Source organism: Artemia sp. Qi Xiang Cuo, chromosome 1 (genome assembly GCF_049724085.1).
Source record: "Artemia sp. Qi Xiang Cuo chromosome 1, ASM4972408v1, whole genome shotgun sequence".
NCBI classification, from domain to species: Eukaryota; Metazoa; Arthropoda; class Branchiopoda; order Anostraca; family Artemiidae; genus Artemia; species Artemia sp. Qi Xiang Cuo.
In genome coordinates this window covers 66869918-66896248 of record NC_142794.1, presented here as the reverse complement: position 1 = coordinate 66896248, position 26331 = coordinate 66869918, and the positions used below count along the sequence as shown (strand labels likewise).

General features: G+C 36.3%; 2 protein-coding genes across 2 annotated transcripts in view; both read left to right on the top strand.

The window, feature by feature from the left end:
- Nucleotides 1-16996, top strand: part of LOC148956621 (uncharacterized) — a 58508-nt gene extending 41512 nt beyond the window's left edge. The window contains exons 3-4 of the mRNA XM_089095953.1: nt 4157-4403; nt 16438-16996. Of these exons, the coding sequence (XP_088952079.1) occupies nt 4157-4403; nt 16438-16684 (494 nt within the window). The 3' untranslated portion in view covers nt 16685-16996. The remainder of the gene's footprint in view (nt 1-4156; nt 4404-16437) is intronic.
- A 5980-nt stretch (nt 16997-22976) lies between these two features.
- Nucleotides 22977-26331, top strand: part of LOC148956620 (uncharacterized) — a 60813-nt gene continuing 57458 nt past the window's right edge. The window contains exon 1 of the mRNA XM_089095941.1: nt 22977-23106. Within this exon, the coding sequence (XP_088952067.1) occupies nt 23083-23106 (24 nt within the window). The 5' untranslated portion in view covers nt 22977-23082. The remainder of the gene's footprint in view (nt 23107-26331) is intronic.

Here is a 26331-nt window from a genome sequence, read left to right as displayed (position 1 = left end):
CAGCGTAGTTGATTTCCACATAGAAAATATGTTTTTGAGGAGGACACTCCCCCCCCCCCCAACCCTCAGGGCAAGGGTTTTAAGTTATGCCCTGGGGGCATATAAGGTTTTTATAGAAGGTGTTGTCGTAGAAACTTCAAAACAGTGTCATTTGATTGGAAAAACGAAGGGCTTATACCCTTTTTAATAGTCAAAAGTGATTGGAGGGCAACTAGCGCCCCCCCCTCACGCAGAATCATTTTCCCAAACACATCCAATCAAAACTTTGAGATAGCCATTTTGTTCAGCGTTGTTGATTTCCAGATAGAAAATATGTTTTGAGGAGGACACTCCCCCACAATCCTCGGGGCAAGGGTTTTAAGTTATGCCGTAGGGGCATATAAGGTTCTTATAGAAGGCGCTGTCGTAAAAACTTCAAAAAAGAATCATTGGAAATTCAAAGGGCTAGTGTCCTTTTAAATAGTCGAAAGTGATTGGAGGGCAACTAGCCCCCTCCCCCCCCACGCCCATCATTTCCCAAACACATCCAATCAAAATGTTGAGATAGCCATTTTGTTCAGCGTAGTTGATTTCCAGATAGAAAATATATTTTTGAGGAGGACTCTTCCCCACAACCCTCAGGGCAAGGATTATTAGTTATGATCTGGGGGCATATAAGGTTTTAATTGAAATTTTTGTCGTAGAAACTTGAAAAGTGGCTCATTCGATTTAAAATTCAAAGGGATATTACCCTTTTTAATAGTCAAAAGTGATTTGAGGGTAACTCAAACAAATGAATATGCATTGTCAGTTTTGATTTACATATACTGATATTTAGTAATCAAAATGTTAATATTATTTGATTTATTAAAGTTATAAAAGTAAAAACATTTATATTTTTTCAGTAAAGTGCAAATTTTTGTTCTGGCCTTGGGAAGGAATAGGGGTTTTGCGCCCAACTTATGTTAATTTCTGTTCGTTTTGAGTTTGACTCGGGTATATATTGTAATTTCTGTTCGTTTTGGGTTTCATTTCTTTTTCGATGCTGATTTTGTGGTTTCACGCTTGGTAGATTTTTTTATTTTATTTTTCTCATTTTTTTAATGGAGTTCTTTACTTTTCTTTGAAAAACTTATTTTATGGAAAAAGTTTTTTAAATTAATTAAACTGAAAATTTCATCGTGTGTTGAAGGGGATGTTGAAAAAATAGGTGTTATTTGCATACTGCTAAAAATACTATAACTGCTACTACAACTATTGCTACTACACAAGCTATGGGTATTAAGGTGAAGCTTTCAAGGAGTATAAAGGTGTATAATCAAAACGAACTATGATCCTGTAGATTCTCAGATAGGGTAACAAAGTAATATCACATTAAATGCTTACATTATTAAGTTAGACCTTTCAGGGTAAGTTGTGACAGATTTTGAACTAGCCAGAAGACACTATGTGTATACTTTTGATACTACTTCAATGGTTACTGTAACTAATGTCACTAAGGGCATTAAGTTGAAACGTTTAGGAGGATATGTAATTAAGCGAAAAAATTATACGCAAGCAAGTATTGAAAGGGCATATAAGCAATATCATACCTAAGCCTTTTTGGAGATCCCTGATCAAACATACTCTCCTTTCCAATAAAAAAAACTTATATGTTAACAATAGGTAACTTGCATAACTTATAACCCTTGCCCAAGGGGCTGGATCCACCTGGGCTCCAGTTCTGTTCGGGGATTTTTACCCCAGAAGGCATAGTTATTTGACCTTTAGACAAATAATGTGGAGAAAAAAATTGTTTCATATCCCGTGCCCCGTGAATATCCAGATATGGCCTCCTCTTGTCCCCTCTCCCCAATAGATATACTGGAGAACCCTCAGCCGTTCTTAAAATATAGCAGATTCTCCTTTATAATAAACTGGATTCCCATAATGACTTTTGGTTCAGTTTTAGCATAACATTCTCAAGAACTTAACCTTATTACCCTTAGCCTCTTTGCAGGAGCGAATCTTCAGCATTTTTATTAAGGGGGGGGGGGCAAGAGGGGTCCATATTCGGATATTCAAAGGGCATAGAATGTATAATAATTTTTTTCTTCAAAGTCTTGGGAGGGGGGCAATTTACCCTCTTGACACCCCCAAACGACACCCCTGCCTCTTTGGATACATCCAGAATCAAACATTTGCCCATTTTCTAATGATATATCATGCATGTAAACAATGGGCAAATTGTACAATTGACAATCCTTGCCCCGGAACTGTGGGGGCATGGCATTCCTGGAGGCTTAGTTATTAGACCTTTTGACGACTCTGAACAAATGACAATTTTTTTTTTATCAATGTTGAGCAGAGGGGGCACCTAAAATGACCAAGGAGGGAGGGACAGCTACTCTTCAATCTCACTTCAACATCTCAAAATAACTTTAAAGTTCCAACTTAATACCCTCAGCCATTCCTTAGATAATGAGATAATCCCTTTCCACAACTACCAAGCGCATACTGTGTTTTGATTCTGTTCGGTATTCATCTCAAAATTTCCTTAAAGTTTCACAGTAATAACCTAAGCCTTTTTGGAGATCCCGGATCAAACATACCTTCCTTCCCAATAAAAAAAAATATGTTAACAATGGGCAACTTGCATAACTTACAACCCTTGCCCAAGGAGCTGGAACCCCCTGGGGTCCAGTTCTGTTCGTAGATTTTTACCCCCAAAGGCATAGCTATTTGACCTTTGGACTAATTTGAACCATATGACTATCTCAAAATTTTGATTGGATGCATTTTGAAAAAAAACGAAATGGTGGGGGGGGGGTGGTGGCCCCCCTGTCACTTTTTACTCTTAAAAAGGGTAGTATAAATTTCAATTGAAAATCGAGCGAGCACCCTATAAAGTCTATACGACCACCCCTTCACGGACAACCTTATATGTTACCAATAGGGAACTTGAATAGCTTACAGCCCTTGTCTGGGAGTAGTGGAGGCTTTTCAACCCCCGAGGAATAGTTATTTCACCTTTTGACTGGTTCGGTCAAAATTACTATCTCAAAATTTTGATCGGATGTATTTGGGGATAAAAGGCGTGAGGCCTGGTTGCCCCCGATCACTTTTGACACTTGAAAAGGGAACTAAAACTTCTAATGTCCAATCAAATGAGTCCCCCACTAAGTTTATTGGAGCACTCCTTCCATATGACGTGCCTCTAGTAAAAAAATATAATAATAACACATTGAAGTCTTATGACCCTTTACTATTGGCAGCGCTAAAGCGTTACTTACTTATCTGTACTGGCAGTGGGACTAGGCATTTCCGCCTCAGCCAGCATCCGAACAAAGCTTCTGAATGAGCTAAAAGCGCTAAAGCGTTGCCTAATATTTTCCCTTAATATCTGTAGCCACTCATGAGACATTGTAGATACGTACTTTTGACGACGTGGATGCACATACTGTTTTTTGATTTAGTTCAACATCCCCATTAACATGTCCTGAAAGTTTCAAGTTAATGCCCTTCGCTATTCTTCGGATATTGGAGATACATCCCTTTGACAAATTTGATGTAGGCAGTATGTTTTGATTTAGTTCAACATCCCCCTCAATACTCCCTGAAAGTTTTAACTTGATACCCTTAACCTTTCTGGAGATCCAGAATTAAACATTTACCTACAATGAAACCTATATACAAATAATAGGTAAATTACATAATTTACAGCCCTTCCCCCAGGGCTGTAGGGGTCATGTCAACCTCGGAGGCATAATCACTGTATCTTTTTATTATTTTAAGCAAAATTGCTATCTCAAATTTTTGTCGGAGGTGAGGCAAGAGGGCAGCTAAAAAGAATATTGGAAGAAAGCTGGTTGCCGTTCAATAGCTTTTGACCCTTAAAAAGGGCACTAGAACTTTCAATTTTCAAATGAATAAGCCCGCTTTGACGTTTTTACGAAAACTTCTTCCGCACCATTTGGCTTGAAAAAAAGAAACAAATAAAAAATATATGGAAGACAGTTCGATCTTTGCTGTGTTAGCGCTAATGCTTGCTATGATGTATACAAGATTTTTATCGACTTTTTAGACGTGTCATTTATCCATATTCCAGTGGTGTAGTCTGAAGTGGTGAAGTATACAGAACCATACAACTGTTCAAACAACAAACTGTTGGGGAATACAAGCGTATTTTTCTTTTTAGGTTCATATTCCTTTAAGATGGATGAGGTCAAATGGAATCCCTACAGGAAGGTGATAAGTGAATATTCTTATTTTTCGATTAGCAGCTACAACGCAAGAACTGAAGAAGAAGACACCAATGACATCTTCTGTACCCAAATTCCCAGCATTAGCAGTTCTATAGATCAGCAACCAATTTTGGACAGTTCTTCTAATAGCGAAAGCTGCAATAAGATGGAAATGGTTGCTTTGTCCTTGAGAACTCGAAGGTACACTAGATTGAATGTCTTGCTGAGCGCCATTTTTCTTCTTTCTTCTTTTTCTGTATGATGTCACCACAACTGAACTTCAAAAGAGAAGCATAAAATATATAGCACTGGATGATAGCAATGACGCCATTTTAGTTTTTTCTAAGCAAAAGGGAGTAATAGCCAACAACAGTTTCCAAGGATGGGATTTGACGGTCGGAAAGCTATTTTGAAATGTCTTTTTGTCTCGATCTATTCTAGTGTTATTTCCCAAAAAAGCTCTACAATTTCTCATAATTAACTAATACCGTGCTGATTTGTAATAATTATTAGCCTTGAAGTTCAAGACGTAGCTAAAACTAATGATAGTTTAAAATTTTACTTTACAAAATAAAAATTTTAAGAATTAACTTAAAATTTTAATCCAAAAATGAAAATGATGATATAATAGATAATGTTATATCTATTGAAACTTCTGCAAACAAAGTAATCAAACAGTTCGTGGTAACGTACTGTAAGTAAGGAGCGACCCGGCTCAATGGTAACGGAAACTCTAAAAAACGGAATTTTGATACCAATAGATACATAAAAAGAATCAGATTTTAATTTTGATTTCAAATATATAAGTTTCAACAAGTTTAAACTTACCCATCAAAAGTTACGCGCCTGAGAAAATTTGGCTGATTTTCGAAAAAAGGGGGAAAGACCCTCTAAAAGCTATAGAACCTTAATGAAAATCACACCATCATATTCAGCACATCAGGGAACCCTACTGTAGAGGTTTCAAGCTCCTATCTACAAAAATGTGGAATTTTCCATTTTTTGCCAGAAGAAAGATCACGGATGCGTGTTTATTTGTTTTTTTGTTTTGTTTTGTTTTTTTGTTTTTTTTTTCTTTTTCACAGGGGTAATTTTATTGACCCAGTGGTCCTAGAATATCGTAAGAGGGCTCATTGGAACGGAAATTAAAAGTTCTAGTGCCCTTTTTAAGTGACCAAAAAAATGGAGGGCAACTAGGCCCCCTCCCACGCTCATTTTTTCTCAAAGTCACCCAATTAAAATTCTGAGAAATCCATTTTGTTCAGCATAGTCAAAAATCTAATAAATATGTCTTTTAGGATGACTTAATCCCCCACAGTTCCCAGGGGAAGGGCTGCAAGTTAGGAACTTTGCCCATTGCTTACATATTGTATTGATTATTGGGAAGTATACAGACATTTTCAGGAAGGATTTTTTACTGGTGGGGGGGATGGAGGAGGAAGTTACTCGGGAGAATCTTTCTGTGGAGGATGTTTCTTTGGGGCAAGGAAAATTTCTATGAAGGGGGCGCCGGATTTCCAAGCATTATTTAAAAAACGATCATAAATTAAATTAAAAAAAAAAAGTTTTTTCAACTGAAAGTAAGAGGCAACATTAGAACTTAAAACGAAGAGAAATTATTACGTATATAAGGGGGTTCTCCCCCAAGTCTATACCTCGCTCTTTACGCTACAGTTTTTTTAGTGCTTTCAAAAGAGCTATCTATTCTAATTAAACGGTCTTCGTGATTCAGGGGTGTGTGAAGCAAAGTTTTTTTAAATTTTACTATAAACAGCTTGCTATTGACTACGAGAAGACCCTCCTCATATGTGTAATAACATGTTCGTAATAAAAAAAACAATAAAAAAAAAAAAATGATACAGCTCAATAGTAATCGAAAATTCCTAAAACGTAATTTTGATGTCAATAAATTTTTCAAAAGAATGGGCTTATAATGCTGATTCTAAATATATAAATTTTTATTAAGTTTGGTATTACTCATCAAAGGCTACGAGCCTGAGAAAATTTACCTGATTTTTAAAAGAGGGGGGAAAAATCCCCTACAAGTGAAAGAATTTTAATGAAAATCACACCGTCAGATTCAGCGTATCAGAAAACCCGATTACATAAGTTTTAAGCTCATATCTGCAAAAATCTGCAACTTTGTATTTTTTGCTGGAAGAAAAATTTACGAATATAGAAATTGGCTACGTAAGTTAATTTGTAAATTACGTCAGAACCAAATTTAGAGACAGCCATTTAGCAAAAGAAAAGTAAAATTTTTATGCAAATTCTGTTTACTTATTCAATGACTGTGAGCCAAAATAAAAGCTGCATTAACTAAAAAACGATCAGATATTAAATAAAAAAAACAAGTTTTTTTTAAACTAAAAATAAGGAGCGACATTAAAACTTAAAACGAACAGAAATTATTCCGTATATGAAAGGGGCTGTCCCTTCTTCAACGCCTCGCTCTTAACGCTGAAGTTAGACTCTTTCTCATAACTTTATTTTTTAAAACAATAAAAAACTTTAGCGTAAAAAGCGAAGCGTTGAGGAGGAGACAGCCCCTTTCATATACGGAATAGTTTCTTTTCATTTTAGGTTTTAATGTCGCTCCTTACTTTCAGTTTAAAAAACTTATTTTTTTATTTTAGTTTTCTCGCCAAAAGAACGATCTGATTGTTTTTTTTTTTAGTTTCACTAGAATATTTAATGTCGCCTTGTGCATTTATTGCTTAAATCATGAGAATACCGAGCTGAAAAGGCCGCTATAGTATATACTATACATATAGCATATACTATGGGCGAGAGATCAACGGGCCGCTGAGTACTTGCAGAAGCTAGAGGCAGTAAATTCCTATAGTTGATCAATGTTCTTTTTCCTTTGTGGGCATTAGGACATGATTGACATGATCGTAGTAGCATTTGTAGTAGCAGCAGTAGTAGTAGTGTTAGTAGTTGTAGCAGTATGCACATTTAGTATTTTGAAAATTTCCTGCAAATTTCAACTTAATATCCTAGACCATTCTTAGGATGCTGCTGATACTTTCTTTTGACAACCTGCTTGTACAGAATTAGTTTGTCCTTAGTTCAACACCCCATAAACATTCCCTGAAAATTTCAACTTCCTGCACTTAGCCTGAACAGCAGTAGTAGTTGTAGCAGTAATTTTAATAGTAGCAGAAGCGGCAGCACTAGCAGCAGTAGCAGTATGCACATGCTGCCATTTTGTTAGTTCAACGTTCCTCTCGACATGTCCTGAAATTTTCAACTTAATACTCTAAGTTATACCTAGGAAATTGCCCATACTTCTTTTTGGCGACCTGAATGCACACAGTGCGTTTTGATTTACTTCAGCACCTTCTTAATGTTCCCTGAAAGTTCGACCTTAATATCCTTAATCCTCGGTAAAAGTACTAGTCGTAGCAGTCGCAATAGCAGCACTAGTGGTAATGTGCGCATTGTCCCTTTTGGTTGGTTCAACATCTAGCTCAACATTGCCTAGGTCAATTGATCACCCTCCTCATCATTCCCTTAAAGTTCCAACTTAATACTTTCAGTAATTACTGAGTTCCTCCCTTTTGAACCCTATATGCACATTAAATATTTTGGTTTAGTTCAACCGTCATCAACACTCTCTGAAAGCTTCACTTGAACGCATTTAGTATTTTTGAGCACCAAAAGTCAAACAGGCCCGCTTTACCAGTGACAAATACTAAATACAAGCCATGGGTACATTGTATAACTTATAGCCTTTGCTCTGAGGGCTGTGGGTTGTTGACATCCTCAACTTTCCCAGAGAAGTTGTAGCTGAACCTCTCAAATATGCTGAACGTAGCGGTTATCTCAGAACTTTAATTCGATGCATTTGAAGAAATATCTGGCTTAGCAGGGGGGCTACTTGCCCTCCAATTAATCTTACTCTTAATTGATTAAAAAAAAAGCTTTCCGAAAAACAAGTTTTTCAAAGATAAGTAAAGGCAATTTAAAACTTAAGCTCAGCAGATGCAAATACCTGTTAAAATTCAAACTCAAAACGACCAGAAATTACTATTAAAGAATAAATGAAATCCAAAACGAACAGAAATTAAATAAACAATAATAGCAAAAACATACGGCAAGTAATAATACAAATGAATAAATATATCTTAAAGCGAGTAATGCTTAAATTGAATATGAAAACCAAGCTTAAAATGAAAAAATGCTATTGAAGCATAAATGAAACTCAAAATGAACAGAAATTAAATAAACAATCAGTGCAAATACACATACAATATATATTAATGTAAATGAATAAATAAATCCTAAAACAAGAGAAACTTCAATTGAATATGCAGATAAAGCTTAAAACGAACAAAAATCACTACAAACAAGAGTTTGGGTATCGCTTCCTTCTCTCACTGTAAAAGTCTAAAACCTACTGCGTCATTGCCCCTTCTATAAGAACCATTTATTCCCCCAGGGCATAACTTACAGCGCCTGCCCTCGGGCCCTGGGGGGCTGTGTCGATCCCGGAGTTTTCATTATATGTTCTTTGAACTATTTTAAAAAAATGTGGCTAAAAAGTTCTTATCGGATGGGTTTGAGGAAAAAAGGACGTGGAGGGGGGAGGGGAGGCTAGGTGCCGTCCAACCTCGTTTGACTCCTAAAAAGTGAACTAGAACTTTCAACTTCCAATCAAATGAGCCCTCTTTAAAGTTTATACGAGCATCCCTTCCATAACCACATAGCCTATGCCCCCAGGGCATAACTTACAACGCTTGCCCCCGGGCCCTGGGGGGGGGGGTTGTCGACACCGGGGTTTTTGTTAGGTGATCTTTGAACTATTTTTAATAAAATAGCTATCTCAAAATTTTTATCGGATGCATTTGGGAAAAAAGCGCGTGGCAGGGGGGGCTGGTTATCGTCCGATATCTTTTGGCGCCTTAAAAGTGAACTAGAACTTTCAGTTTACAATCAAATGAGCCCTCTTTGACCCCTCCCAATCAAATGAGCCCTCTCTTTTTGTACGAGCATTCCTTCCATAAGAACCACATATGCCCCCAGGGCATAACTTATAAACCGTGCCCTTAAGACTGGCGGGGGGGGGTGTCCTGCTCAAAGATATAATTTCCAGAACTTTCAACTTCGTTGAACAAAATGGCTGTCTCAAAATTATAATTGGATGTGTTTGTGGAAATAGTGGGCGTGGAAGTGGTGTTAGTTGCCTTCCAAACGCTCTTGACTATTGAAAAGGGCACTAGTCATTTCAATTTCCAACCGAATGAGACCTTTTTGGAGTTTTCACCACAACGTTTTCCATAAAAACCGTATATGCCCCCAGGGCATAACTTACAACCCTTGCCCTGAGGGGTCTGGGGGGTTGTCATACTCAAAGGCTTAATTTCAAGAATTTCCAACTCCGTTGAACAAAATGGCTATCTCAAAATTTTGATTGAACCTGTTTTGGGAAAAGATGGGCGTTAGAGGGGGGTTAGTTGCCCTCCAATTACTTTTGAGTATTAAAAAGGGCACTAGCCCTTTGAATTTTCAATCGAATGAACCCTTTTTTAAATTTCTACCACAGCTTTATATAAAAACCATATATACCCCCAGTGCATAATTTACAAACTTTGCCCCGAGGGCTGCGGGGGGAGAGTCCTCCTCAAAAATATAATTTCTATCTGGAAATTAACTACGTAGATCCAAATGACTATCTCAAAATTTTGATTGGATGTGTTTGGGGAAATGGTGGGCGTGGAAGGGGTGTTAGTTTGCTTCCAATCACTTTTGACCCTTAAAAAGGGCACTAGAACTCTCGATTTCTAATCGAATGAGCCTCATCCGAAATTTATGCGACGACCCCTTCCATGCGAAGAGCCTCTGGGAAAAAAATGATAATAAATATTAAAACAATGGAGCCGTATAGTCTTTACTATAGGCAACGCTATAGCGTTGCCTCTGAAAAGGGACCTTGAACTTTAAATTTCCAATCGAATGAGAACCTTTATAAAATTTTATTTTGTCTCTGAGCTGTCAATAGTATTGCTTATATGCCCTTTTGGAACCTTCCTGCATATATTTTTTTGTTTAATCGAAACTTCCCCTAAACGTTCCTTGAAAGTTTCATATTAGTACTCTTAGTCTCATTGGGTACAATAATCGCAGCAGTAGTATTAGTAGTATACACATAGTGTCTTTTGGTTAGTTTGAAATCCGCCGGAACATTCCCTGAAAGATCCAACTTAAGAATTTAAGGAGTTCCTAAGATACTGCTTTTACACCATTTTGACAGTCTACACGCTCATAGTTTGTTTTGATTTAGTTCAGCGCTGTTTAAACATTCCCTAAAGTTCTCGCCTTAATACCCTTAGCTTTAGTAGCAGTAGTATTGGTACCAGTAGTAATAGTAGTAGCAGAAATACTAGTGATAATAGAATTAGTAGTAGTAGCCTTAGTCTTAGCAGTAGAAGTAGCAGTAGAAGTATTATAGTAGCAGTAGTGATCAAATAGTTCGTGGTAACGAACTGTAAGTAAGGAGCGACCCGGCTCAAAATTAACCGAAACTTAAATTTTTTCATACCGATAGATATATCAAAAGAATTAGATTTTTATTCTGATTCCAAATATATAAGTTTCATTTAGTTTAGTCTTACGAGGTTACGAGCCTGAGAAAATTTGCCTTATTTTCGAAAAAAGGGAAAAACACCCCTTAAAAGTAATAGAATCTTTATTAAAATCACACCATCAGACTCAGCGCATCAGAACCCTGTTGTAGAGGTTTCATGCTTCTCTCGTTGAATTTTGTCCAAATTCTCTAAGAACGACTCCTGAAACACAAGGGTCTTTTAATTGGAACAATAAGAAGCTTTTTCAGAAGTACTTTTAAACTTTAGCGTAAAGAGCGAGGCGTTGAGGAGGAGACAATCCCCTTCATATACCTAATAATCTCTGTTCATTTTAAGTTTTAATGTTGGTCCTTACTTACAGTTGAATAAACTTGTTTTTTTTTATTTAATAGCAGCAAAAGTAGCAGTAATAGGAGGCAAATATTGTCTTTTGGTTAGTTCAAGGTCACCCACAACAGGTCCTGTAAGTTTCAACCTCAGATACTGAGCCTTTTCTAAGATATTGCTGATGCGCCCTTTTGACAACCAATGTGCAGACGGCGTGTTATGATTAAGTACAACTTTCCCCTTTATGTTCCCAGAAAATGTCACCTTCATACCTTGAGCCAGAGTTATAACTCATTTGTTAGCCATAGCGTGGTTTTAAGTCAGTTCAAGTTCCTTCTCAACACTTCTTGAAGTTTCCATGTTAGTACTCTTAGCATTAGTAGTAATACCAATTGAAGTAATTGTTGGAGTATTTGTAGTAGTAGCAGTAGTAGTAGCGGTGGTAGCATTAGTTTTAGTGCGCACATATTGCCTTTTGTTCAATTGATTTTCCCCTTTATACATTTCTTGAAAGTTTCAAATTTATTCCCTAATCCATTCCTGAGCTGCACCCTTTTGACAATCATAGTGTGTGCACATAGCACATGCACAGAAAGTTTCGATTCAATTCAAATTTCCCCTAAATTCTCTCAAATTTTCACCTTCAAACCCTTAGTTTTAATAGTAATAGTATTATATTAACAGTGGTAGTAGTGGGAGCAGTAGTAGTGTTGCATTAGTAGTAGTAGTAGTAGTAGTAGTAGTAACAGTAGTAGCAGCAGTATCAAAAGTAGTAGTAGTGGCCTATGCACAAGTTGTCTTTTGGTCAGTTGAACATCCCTCCCATAATGTCTTGGAGATTTCTGCTTATAGTGTAATCCGTTCAAAAGATATCGCTGATACGTTTCTTTGACAATCTGTATGGACATTGTATGTTATGATTTAGTTCAACTTTCCCCTCAACATTTCCACAAGCTTTTACTTCAGTCTTAGTAGTTGTCTCGGTCGTAGTAGTCGTGGTAATCAGTAGTAGTCTTAGTCTCAGTCTTAGTAGTACTCGCTACAAAAACAGTAGTTTTAGTGATAGTAGTGGTAATAGCTGTAGCAGTAGTAGTAGTAGTAGTTGGGTACAAATATTATCTTCTTGCTCAATTGATCAGCCCCCTCATCATTTCCTGAAAGTTCCAGATTGATACACCCAGTATTTCTTGAGTTTACGTCCTTTTGACAATCCGTATGCACATAAAGTATTTTGATTTAGTTCAACACTTCCTTCAACATTTTCTGAAAGGCTCACCAAAATTCCCTTTGTCTTTTTGAACACTAAAGGTCGAACATGCCCATCTTCCTCAATAACAAATACAATATCTAAACAAAGGGTGAGTTGCATAACTTACAGCCCTTTCCCCGAGGGCTGTGGGTGAGGGGGTTGACATCCCCAGGGAGATAGTTACTTGGTATTTCAACTATGTGGAAAACAATGGATATCTAAAATTTTGGTTTGATGTTTTTGTAGAATTAATGGGCATGGGAGGGGCTGGCTGCCCTACAATCATTTTTTACTCTTAAAAAGGGCACTAGAACTTTCATTTCCCAATCGAAGGAGCTCCTTCCGAAGTTTTTATGACAACTCCTTCTATGTAAAGTGTCTTTGTGAAAAAAAAATACAAAAAAAGAGTGAAAAATCATTGTGCCCACGCCGCTCTATACTAAGGCAGCGCTATTGCGCTGTCTATAACTCCAAATGAATACAAAAATTTAAGTTTAATGTTCCAAATCAAACGCAATGAGCCTGCACAAAAACCTGCCAGATTTTTGAATTTTGGCAGGATGAACAGAATTGGCTTTATTATGCTGATTCCAAATTTGTAAAAATTATTAAGTTTAATGTTACACATCAAATGCTATAAGCTTGAAAAAATCTGCCTGGTTTTTGGAAAATTGAAAAAAAAAACTCTGAAACGGAAAACGATCTGAATGAAAACCACAATATTATATTCAATACATTAGAATACCCAACTGTGGGGGTTTCAAGGTTTTATCTACGAAATTATAGAATTTAGATTTTTTTCTCAGAAGAAAGATCATGGATACGCGTTTATTTGTTGTTCTTTTTCCCTCAGGAGTTATCGTATCTCTATGATAGTCCTAGATTATTGGGAGAGGGCTCATTCAAACGGAAATTAAAATGTTTAGTGCTCGTTTAAAGTGACGAAAAGATTGTGCCACAGAAAAGTGGCGTTTTCACCCAAACTACGACTTTGTGCCATGGAGGACCAAGTTCCTACCAATTAATAACTCTAAGATAGTCAATCGATTCAAAAGTATAAAAAAAAATATATGCATTAAGCTTCCGATTTGCTGAGGAAGTAATACTTCACGGTTGCGCATTCGTCCCTGAAAATTGACGTAGTCCTTACAAGTAAAGGTACTTCAGACGGGATAACTTTTTGATGTACGTCTAGAGGACGATATCCAATACTTTTTTGTGAACAAGGCTCGATGATTTTTTGAAAACTATCTTCACTTAAACTATTGCTTGCTTGTTTGGTATAAGGAGCTCTGTCAGTTTTTGCGTTTGTTTCGTTGTGACTTGAGAGTTTAACTCTTGATATTTAAATTAAATATAAAAAATAATGCCCCCTTAAAAGCACTTCAGACGGGAAAACCTTCTGATGTATTCCTAGTGGATTAGGTATCAAATACAAAGGGTGAACTGCTATCAGGTAGGCCACTATATTCGCGGACAGGGGAGTCACGTACGGGGGGGGGGGTACCCCTGTCCCAATGTTTTAAGCCATTAGGATACAAAAATTGAGTCTGTAAAGCAGCGGTGTGAACCACCCCTAAATCCGCTGCCCCCCCGCTCCCTCCAAAAAATGGCTAGTGAAGCCTCTGGTCTGTACCAGGTCAAGTCCACGGGAGGGAATTATTCCTGCTTCTTAGTCATAGCCTGTTATCTCTGTGAAATTCCACCATAGTTCAACTCTACTACAGTTTCTACTAACTTCATGCTTTGAATTTTTTTTTTTTTACCTTTATCTTACCCTGCTATGACAGTTCAACCCCCCCCCCCCCAAACACGAAAAAAAATATAAAAAAAACTTACATAAGGATGTAAAAATGAATGCTATAGGATATTCTACGCCATAGACTACATTCTCCCAGTAGTCAGGAATATAGGTAAAATATCCCTTATTTTTTTCTTTTCTTCATTGCTTTATTTGTCACGCTTTCTCTTTGGCCGCCCAGTTTTATATGTGAATGGAACTTACGGCTAGGAGAATTTTTCACGGTGAAAATTTTCTGGGGGGGGGCGATTTTCCGCTTTGTGAATATACCTCTAATACCGATCAAACGTGACCACTCTATCAACTAACTGTCTATAAACAACTAAAAATGTGCGAGATTTACAGATTTTTTATCAGGGGTTGTGGGTGCTGTGCCATTCTTGGAGGTGTGTTTATTGGGCCTTCCGAGAATTTTGATAAAAATCGCTGTCTTAAAATTTTGACTGAACATATTGAAGAGTTAAGGGTGGTCTGGTAGCCAAAAAATAATTGAAGGAGGGCTTGTTCCCCTCCACAGACTTTTTATGCTAAAAGGCACTAGAAGTTTAAACTTAAAATTCACTAGTTCTTTCCAATTTTTATGACCACATTTTCTACAGAAAGTGGTCGGAGGAAAAGACAAATAAAATATAAATAATACATTGAAGGTGCATGGCTGTGTACTAAGGTGCGCTAGAGCGTTGCCTCTCATAAAAATACAATGTTTTTTCTCTGTCTTTACCAGCTATTACCCATTTTCATTTCATTTTATTTATAAATGGGAAAGGTTCTCTGATCGGGAAGGTGTCATAACATCGAATCGCCAAGAGCACGAACGTACAAAATCCGTCATAACCTGGAACCCTCATAACATCGAAAATTTTAGTACTTTAGTTTTTTGGGGTTTAGGGGGAAAAGGTACCTAGGTTAGGTTGGGTTACGTATTTAATATATGATATTGCTATGAAGGGGGCACCGGATTTCCCAGGATTATTTTAAAAAAAAGATCAGAAATTAAATATAGAAAAAATAAGTTTTCCAACTGAAAATAAGGAGTAACATCAAAACTTAAAACGAACAGAAAATATTACGTGTATGATTTTGTTTACCCCCTAGTCTATACCTCATACTTTAAGCCAAAAATTTTTTAGTACTTTCATAAGAGCTATTTATTCTAAGTAACGGCCTTTGTGATTAAGGGGTCATTTTTAAATATTTGGAACAAAATTCGAACTTTAGCTTAAAGAGTAAGGTATTGACTAGGGGGCGAGCCCCCTAATATCCGTATTAAAAATATATGAATATAGAAGTTTGTTGCGTAAGTTAATTCGTAAGTTACGTATATTTATTACTAATAGAAACGTTCGTAAATAAAATTAAACAACTTTCGAGAAAGCCATTTAACCAAATAAAAGTAAAATTAATATGCAAATTTCGTTTAAATTATTCATGTGCGGTGAGCCAAAATCAAAACCTGCATTAATTCAAAAACGTTCAAAAATTAAATTAAAAAAACAAGTTTTTTTAACTGAAAGTAAGGAATGACGCTAAAACTTAAAACGAACATAAATTATTCCGTATATGAAAGGGGCTCTCCCCTCCTCAATGCCTCGCTCTTTACGCTAAAGTTTGACTTTCTTACAACTCTTATTTTTTTTAACAATAAAAAACTTTAGCGTAAATGGCGAGGCGTTGAGGAGGGGACAGCCCCTTTCATATACGGAATAATTTCTGTTCGTTTGAAGTTTTAACGTCGTTCCTTATTTTCAGTTAAAAAAAACTTGTTTTTTTTATTTAATGTCTATACAGCTTGAAGCAAATGTAATTCCCTGAAGTTCTTCTTATGATAAAAAGAAAACTGAAGACAAATAGTATGTACATCAAAAGTTTCACTTTAAAGTAAGTTTGCTATATTAGATTTGTCAGCCTTAGGCAGTCTAGTTAGCACTAGGTTGTGTTTTTTACTATTACCAACGGCTATTTCTCATCAGTCTCATTCATTTTAAATTTACGTATTGCAGCATTTACGATTCTAACCATAGGTGTAAGCTCCATGAGCACTGGTCACTTTGAGAAGATCCTAGTTTTTCTCGAGGAAGGACTTTTAGGACTGAAAATCGCATTTTTTCGAACATATTCTGATTTGGGGGGTCTTCATAACGTATCTTAGGAGGTAGTCTTTGCCTTATTTGGCTGACGGTATGGTGTTTCTATTTATTGGTGACTGTGTATGCTTCTACTAATATGGTGACTTTTTTACATATAAATTTAAGACATTTGTGCTTGCAGATCATCGCAATCTGAAATCATTGGCCTATCGCGTGAAGAAAGGCGGAAGTTACGTCGATCAACTCTAAAATATAGAACTGCACATGCTTCCAGAGAACGAATCCGGGTAGAAGCTTTCAATCACGCCTTTGGTAGGCTTCGATGCTTGTTGCCAACTTTGCCACCCGACAAGAAACTGTCAAAAATAGAAATACTTCGGCTAGCCATCTGCTATATTCGCTACCTCAATCATGTTTTAGAAAGCTAACCAAGTTCTAAGAACAAATTTTAGCTGTCATGTGTTTGCGCTCTTTCTGAAAGAAATTCTGAATAAAACAAAAAACATATTTCAATATCGCTTACGTGAAGTGTTGGCTGAGAAACTTGTTTGTCGTTGGAATTTGCGGAGCAACTTGTTGAGAAAATTTGTTTTATATTCAGACAAAACAAACCATTGTGTTGAGCTAACAGAAAACAGAAGTAGTTGATGTTAATTAAAACTTAACAATGTTCTTGGGTAGCAAGTGCAACCCGAAAACTAATTTTTGTTTGTGTTTTTCTTTGGTGTATTTTTTTGTGTATTTTTACTTTTCTTTTTTTCAATTATATTTCTCGGAACATATATTCTAGTTCAACCAAATTTCGCCAGCTCAAAATCATCGCTGAATTCTCACAATTTATTCCATTTGAAAATTTCGTAGGATCCAATACAAAATAATTTTTATATACGAAACTTGACAGTGTTTTGTTTGATTCTCATTCAAAATATCCATTTAGAATTTAATTGTCACTTTCGTAGTTCATTTTTTGTAATTTTTCTGAATATTTATGTCGAAGGTTCTAGTTGTAATAAGGGTTCTAAAATACGAGTACACTATAAGCATTATCCCTTGCAACACTTTAAGTAATTTTTTAAACTATAAAAATGCATTATTTTTGGGAATGTAATTTGTACATTAAGAATGAAATCGAATTTTATTGAAGCTAAAACGGAAATTTTTTTTAGCTAAATTTTTTTTTATCCTATTAGCAATACCCAGTAAGTTAATTCTATATATTCAAATTATTTTATTTATTTTTTTTTCATTTTATTATTACTTTACCAGTGAACAAATCTAGGTAATTTAACTAAATTAAAAAAACTAATTTTTTCAACTGAAAGTACTGAAAAATAATAGCGCTTGAAAAGAACAGAAATTTCTTAGCATGTGACGATTGCTGCCATCTACTCAATCCCCTGCTCTGTATGCAAAGGTATAGGTTTCTTTAAAAATACGCTTCATTCCGATTGAAAGGCTCTTGTGTTTGAGCAGTCGTTCTTAAAGAATTTGGACAAAAAGTCAAACAATCATAGGCAGCGCAATAGCGCTGCCTAAGTAAAGAGCGATCTGGGCACAATGTATTCTTTATTTATTTTTTTTTTTTGTTTTAGAGCAGGGTACTTCGTATCGATGGAGCTGTCGTAGCAACTTTGAAAAGGACTTATTCGATTGCAAATTGGAAGAGCTAGTGCCCTTTTTAATAGTAGAAAGTGATTGGAGGGCAACTAACACCTCTCCCACGCCCACCATTTCCCTAAACACTTCCAATCAAAATTTTAAGATAGTCATTTTGTTCAACGTAGTTGAAAGTTCCGGAAATTACGTCTTTGAGGAGGACAACCACCCCACAGTCCTCAGGGCAAGGATTGTAAGTTATGCCCTGGGTGTATATAAAGTTTATATAGAAAGGGTAATCTTATAAGCTTCGGAGGTGATCTCATTGGATTGATAAGCAGAAGTTCTCCTACCCTTTTTAAGCTTCAGAGTGATTGGAGGGTGGATACCTCCCGCCCACACGTCGTATGTACCGGAAATGTAACTTATGGAAATATTGAGGTGGCCATTTTGTTGTCGAAGAAACTTCAAAAAAGGCTCAGTCAGCAAAAGTGATTTTGATATATCACTTCAAGTGAGTCAACAAAATTGATCGGAGGGGAGCTACCCCCCCCCCCTAACATGCCCATCGTTTCCCCAAACACATCCAATCAAAATTTTGATATCGCCATTTTGTTCAGCGTAGTTAAAAGGTCCGAAAATTACTTCTTTGAAGATGAGAACACCCCCCCCCCTCCCTCAACCAACCCTCAGGGCAAGTGTTGTAAAATATGTCCTAGGGCAATATAAGGTTTTCATAGAAAGGGTGGTCGTATAAATTTCGGAGCGGCTCGCTGGATCGGTAGTCAAAATTTCTAATACCCTTTTGAAGATTCAAAGTAATCCGAAGGGGGATACCCCCCCCCCCCACACACGCACACACACCTCGTATTTTCCCAAAATGCATCTGATAGAAATTTTGAGATGGCCAATTGTTGTCCTAGAAACTTCGAAAAAAGCCCAATCGATTGGAAATTGAAAGGGCCTTTTTTCATTGTAGAAAGTGATTGGAGGGCAACTAGCCCCCTCTCCTCTCACGCCCATCAATTCCCAAAACACATCTAATCAAAAGTTAAGGATAAACATTTTTTTAAGCGTAGTTGAAAGGTCTGGAAATCATGTCTTTGAGGATGACACCGCCCCCAGAGCCCTCAGCGCAAGGGTTATAAGTTATGCTCGAGGGCATATAAGGTTTTATGGAAAGGGTGGTCGCATAAACTTCAGAGGGGACTCGTTTTATTGGAAATCAGATGGTCTAGCTCTATTTTTAAGAGTCAAAGTGATCGGGGGCAGCCACCACCCCTCCCCCTACGTTTTATTTTTGACAAATGCATCCGATAAAAACTTTGAGACAGTCATTTGTTCAAAAATACCCCAAAGATCTATAATCAGGCCTTTGAGGTGGATAAATTTCCCCGACAGTCTTGGGGTTAGGGTTGTAAGTTATGCCCCAAAGCCATATAAGGTTTTTATTGAAGGAATGGTCGTGTGAACTTTAGAAGAGGCACATTTGATTTGAAATGTATAGTTCTAGTTCGCTTTTAAAAGTCAAACATGATGGAAAGCAACTAGGCCCCCTCCCCGACATCCTCTTTTCTGAAAACACATTTAATTGAAATTGTGAGATAACCATTTTGTTACAAATAGTCCAAAAATTATATAACAATGTCTTTGAGGTGGACACAATCCCCAAGAACCCATGGGCAAGGGTTGTGAGTTTTGTGCAGAGCATACAATGTTTTTATGGAACGGGTAGTTGCATAAACTTTGGATCGGATGGAGCTCATTTGATTGGAAGTTGGACCCCCCTCCCCCTAAAACCTATCATTCCCAAAAACACATCCGATCGAAATTTTAAGAGCTATTTTGTTCAGCATTGCTGAAAGGTCCAGTATTGGGGATGTCAACCTCCCCACAGTCCTAAGGACAAGGGCCTTAAGTTAGGAAAGTCGTTCACTGTTTACACATAGTATATGTTATTGAGAAAGGTATACATGTTTGAACGTTACTTTCCAAGAAAACGAAGGGTACTCAGGTGAGCCTTTCAGAGACTTTTGAGAGTGAGTGTTGAACTAAATCAACAGCCCATCTGTAACCTTTATTGTCAGGGGTTAATGAAAATACATGGATTGCTTCGTCTTCTCAGACTCTGCCACTTGTTCATCACTTTTTCCAAAAACGAAAAGGAGACCACAATTGAAGCAAGCCTTGTCTCATTTCTTGTTGAACATGATATACCCTATTCGGTGACTGACAACGTGCTGAAGTTCGTAAAAAGTATGCTATGGCCGATTCACAGTGCCATGCTGGTCTGATTAGAATAAAAGCAACCAACATTGCTAACAGGCTCTGGCATTTCATTTTCATGAAAAGCTTCTTGTCAACCTAAAAACTAACCTTTTCTCAGTGGATATTGACTGGACAATAGATCACTCTGTAGCCAAACAACTCTGTTTCTGTCAGTTTCCGTAATGTCATAATGGATTTACTGGTAGATTTGCTTGTTCTGTCAGTGTTCTGTTCAGTCAGTTTGTTTGAGGGACGAACTATGTTAAGAAGACGGGCGTTCCCATACAGAACTAGATTGGACATTGCACCCCCAATGGGAATAAATCACTTAGTCAAGAGGTTTGTTGAAGAAAAATAACCATGGGTTACAGTTGTGAAATTTAGCTGTCATTAATATGCCCTGGTTGCAAGTCATAATTGTAAGGAAAAAAACTAAGAATTTGAAAGATTTATATACAAAATTTTGAAATCACTTTTAACACAGTGCAAAATGACAATATGCATATAGGAATAAATATGTCTGAGTCTTCACTCAGGTGGAACAACACATATTCCTTTCTTTGGCTCCCACCTGTTGGCTCTTATTTGAAAACTCGACAAGACGTATTCTCGAGTTGTGGGATACTCACACGTTGTGATGTGACTCTTGTTATTAAAGATCTCTCACATGTGAACATCAAACCACATCTAGATCGTTTTGATTCTCTAAAAAGATAAATGACTTTCTCTATCTTCTGAACCCTCTAGTTACGGGCTAAGAGTTCCTAGTCATCAGTAATTCTTTTAGTACTATACCTCTGGCATATGAAATAAGGCAAACATAGACCAGGAATGGCAGTTGATACCGAGTTTAACTTTATCTTAAGGTTTGAATCTTGAAAATTTGGACAGCTGTGCCATAGTGGTGCATTGGTGCCATATTCTTACACTAAAATCTGCAACAGGAGCAGTAATGTTTTCAAACGTTTCACCACTGGTACAATACTTTTTTCATTGCCAATATCAAACGTCATTGCTGAGCACCTTTTTGTTTTTTAGATGAAGTCAAAACTGACATGTAAAATCATCTTAGTTCAATAAAACGTCAGCAAAATCATTTTAGTTCAATAAAACCTCAGCGGAATTATCTTAGTTCATTAGAACGTCAGCAGATTCATTTGCTAACTCTTTCGTTGACATTAAAAGCCGAATGTGGTCTGAACCGTCAGCAAAAAGGTAGGTCAAGCCATGTCAAGAAAGGGGGGGCTAGAACTCAGACTTGTTAAACGTTTACTTCGAGTTAACGGTAAAGCCACCTCAAGTGACAGCACTGCTGTGAATCCAAATGTTTTGTATAGTGCTCCCAGTGTAGGTGTTGACGAGCATGACCACGCTGTCTGACACCTAGTGACCTTTGTCTGTCTATGCGAATGATTCCTTTTAACGTTTTTATATCTTTAATATGATTATTGTCATTAAAATCTAGTCATGATCATAGTAACGCTTTTTTGCTAGCCATTTCTTTTTCTATTTTTCCATATTTTTTTCAGACAATGCCACATCCAGGGTCATTATATATTATTTCTCCCATAAAAGCTTCAACAGTTACTTTCGGTATAAAAAAATGGCCATAAGGTCACCACAAACCCAGTAAGTGCACATAAAGCTAGATGCAATCTTTTCAAGCCTAGTTCTCATGTCTCCAAATACCTTCAACATTTGATTTCGATCAGTCATTTTAATTAAGATTTGTCCCGGTAATGGAGTCAAGCTTTTATAAAGAAATGGGGGGTTCAAGAAAAAAAGTTTCAAACAATTATATCTTGGGCACTTGTATAGACAAGGGTGTCACTACCTTCTGTGCTTTGGGGCGAGGGAAGGAATAAAGATATGCTGACAAATCAAAAACCGAACCATGCTGAGGATTTTTTAAAGCAAGTAAATAATGAGCTCTCTCGAAAAGTTGAAAATTGTAGAAAAGAATCACTACAAATTGCATTATTCTTTACATTAATTTTTTGAAATATATTTTAAGGAAGTAAGTTGTGTAAAAACTGCTTCTGTAGCGCAAAGCGTCTAAAATTAAAAAGGGAAAAAAATGAGCATCTGGCTCGAGCATGTCGTTTTGCATATTTGTTGAGCCAGTAAAAACTTTTCAATCTAGCATTCTCGTCTTTTGGAGTGCGTTAAACTGTCTACTTTATTAAAAAAAAATGGGGCGGAAGACTGGCAGTGTAGACTTGGCGCATTTGTCTCATTTTATTGTTTTCAAGGCCGGTATCTCAGAGGATCCAAAAATAGAAAAATGGGACAAAATATGACAGTATACACAGTATTTCTGGAGAAAGCACCGAAAATGAAACAAATATTGTTAAATCAACTTTTAATCTAATTTAAAACAGAAAAGAGTAGATTATCCTGCTTCCAGTTTTTTAGAGGACGGATGGTCTGGACGAGCTATTAGTGATGAAGAACAGGTGAGAGTGCCAAAAAGTTGGATAAAGATATGAATTTATCATTGGGGACTATTTTCTCTTTTTATATCGGGTGGGTATCTGGGGGATGTCTCTTTTCATTTTTATTTTACCTTTCTTATTCAAAGTCCATGGTAAAATCCACCACATAAAAGGAAAAATAATAGTATCAATTTGCTAGAAAAGTAGCAAGGAATTAATTGCTTTTAAAAAGTAAGTTTTTTGTTGAAACTAGTGACGATGTATTTGCATTACGGGTATCAAAATATACCATAGATCATACGTGTTTCGGTAAAACTATACCGCAAAAGCACCGATTTTTTCATCGGCCGGCACCACTTTTTGTATCATCAAGTGGCACAACTGATTTGGCAATGTTGATTGTTGACACTAATTCTTAATTCGAAAATTGTCACGCCGACCAAACGTTAACAAAATGCCTATTGAAAGCAGTCTCAACTGACATTTCTGTCAAGAGGAGACTCAAATCTTTCAGATCAGTTAACAAAATGCCTCCAAAGAAAGCTAAAAACGTGAGTTTTTTTTATCAAATGTAAGTTTACTTGCCATTTGCTAACCTGGACACCTGCCAGAACAGTTATTTGGAGGGGAGGGTAATGGCCCTTTAGTTTTCAGTGGTCAAGAATAGCCTAGACCTATATGATTCCATTACTGAAATGGGGACAAGGTGAACCCACTAGGCTGGGGGGGGGGGGGGAGGGTAAAGTTTAAACACACATAGGCCTAGGGTAAAGTTATGGGAAGGTGCCCAATGGATATTCTTTAAAAAATTACATTCTATAGAATGTAAAAATAATATCCAGCTACACTTAGTATCAAGATAAAATATCATGCTAGACAGATAATAACATTTTTAAGACTCTTCACCTTTACCTACCTAGCTGAATATTTGACAGTCTATGCAATATATAGAATATCTACCTAGTTGGATAATAACATAGCTTAGTGTTTTGGATATATATCCAAATAGGCAGATAAGAAGATTCTCTAAGCAGTTTTGGGTTAATATCCAACTAGCCAGATAAATTGTTTCTCTTAGGCACAAAGAGAATATCTACATAGTTCAATAATAATGTTGCTTAGTGTTTCTGATATATATCCAACTGGGCAGATAAGAAGATTCTCTAAGCAGTTTGGGGTTAATATCCAACTAGCCAAATAATTACTTTCTCTTAGTCATAGCATGAACATCTAACTAGGTGGATAATACCAAGTCTTAACACTCCTAATATATCCAACTAGGAGGATAAGTAAATTTCATTATACAGTTTTGGGATAATATCCAACTAGCAAGATAAATTGTTTTTCTTAGGCACTGCAAGAATATCTAACTAGGTGGATAATAATGTAGCTTAGTGTTTCTGATATATATCCAACTAGGCAGATAAGAAGATTCTCTAAGCTGTTTGGGGTTAATATCCAACTAGCCAGATAAATTGTTTCTCTTCGGCTGAGAGAATATCTACCTAGTTGGATAATAATGTTGCTTAGAGTTTCTGATATATATCCATCTAGGCAGATAAGAAGATTCTCTAAGCAGTTTGGGGTTAATATCCAACTAGCCAGATAATTCATTTCTCTTAGGCACAGCATGAACATCTAACTAGGTGGATAATACCAAGTCTTAATACTTGCTGATATATATCCAACTAGGAGGATAAGTAAATTCCATTAGGCTATGCAGTTTTGGGATAATATCCAACTAGCCAGATAAATTGTTTCTCTTAGGCACAGCAAGAATATCTAACTAAGTGGATAATGCTGAATCTTAGATCTTCTGATATATATTTAACTAGGCAGGAAGTTACTTAACTAGCCCACCTAGTTTGATTAATATCAGAAGGGCTAGGATAAAGTATTATCCACCAAGTTAGATGTTCATGCTATGTCTAAGAGAAAAAATTGTCTGACTAGTTGGATATTATCACTAATTTGTATGAAGAATTGACTTATCTGTCTAGTTAGATATATATCACAAGCATTAAGTTAAAGTATTATCCACCTAGTTAGAGATACTAAGTTGGCTCTTATGCTTTATTGTATTTGGCTAGTAAGATAAAACTATTTTTCTTTTAAATTTTAATTATTTTCCTAGTTGGATAATTTCTTATTTGCTTAAAAGGATTTTTCAGATAGCTAACTAGTTGGATAATTTTGGCTATAACTAAGTATGGTTGGATATTATTTTTACATTCTATAGAATAGAAATTTTTAGATAATATCCATTGGGTATACTCCCGTAAAGTTATGTAGGGTAAAAGACCTCTTTTTGGGAAAGACCACTTTTCTTTGGCATTCCGGAAAAATAGCAATGGGTTTTTGGACCACCTCTTTTTGCTACAATAGGCTATGAAGCAATGTGAGGGCAGTAACAAGAACCCCGCCTTCTTAGTCAAATTTTCACCAATGATTTGTCAGCATAAATTGAAAATGTGGTCTATGTTTTGAAAAGCAATTGAAAAGAAAAATTATATTTAAATATTTGTGATTTATAGAATAAATATCAAGCAATAAAAGTTACATTTCTAGAATCAGAAGAAAATCAGCTTTCTGTCAACAGGCCTATATGAATAAAACTGAAAAACTAAAAGGATATATACATCAAAACAGGATAATTAGTATTTCCAAAAAGAGGTCCCTGCAGGTAAGTCAATAAACTAATAGTTTCAAGTGGTTGATCTTAAATAATCTGAATAATAACCCTATTGATGCACAGCTTAGACTTTTAGCTATTCATTAATATACCCAATCCTTCTCAATTCCTCTTTGGTAATAAGATGTGAGGGTTTTAGTTTTACACAATTTTGCTCAATTGGATACTGGTTTTTTACCCTATAGGGGTGGGGGTAAAATCTATTTCTGACAAAAATGATTATTATATTTGGAAAGAGCATAAAAAAGGCATTGAGTGGAATGTTTACTTTATTTGTAAGTCAATAATGTGAACTGCAAAAAATTTACCAGTTTTCTAATGTTGTTTACAGACTTCATAGCAAATTTTGTCAGATATAGCATATGAAAATGCTTAATTTGGCTATTTTCTGATTTACCAATTTGTCTATCTGGAGGACAAATAGAAATTTTATGCTTGACAACAGGTTTACATTGATTCCATTTGCTGCAAAACTACTGAAAGAGCTGTATCAACTGACAACAGTTGGGATGGTTTACAAATAAAAACAAGAGAGATATTCTGAAGGGCTGCCTGTGAGCAAAAGGAGGATTACAGGAACTTTAATGTTCTGTTTTGATCAGGAACTGACTCTAGTGTCTTATCTTGCTAAGCCATCAAACATAGTCCTGCTTCTGTCAAACTGCCATGAGGTAAATATATCACATATTGGGACATCCATCACATGGCTAATATGGGAGTAAAGTTCATTTGTGATGCAAATAGATGTTATATTTAGATTGATGATGCAATTCTAGGTATATATTTGCACATTAGGGGGTGGGGGTGGGGGTGGGAGTATATATTCTGTGAATGTATAGGTTCTAAGAAATTCATGAATTTCTTTGAAAAACTGGAAAAACAAGGAAAAAATTGAGGATAAAGGCTCCCCCCCTGCAAAATGTGCTAACTAGAATTATTCTCCATATTATGGAGTAAGAATCGTCTTCTTAATATGTTTCCCTATGTCCAGTTGAACTCCTATGCTTAGAATACTGTTTGGCTGGTTGGCTAATTTAAAGATTTGTATATATATACACTGTCAAATTAGCCATCTGGTGGTATC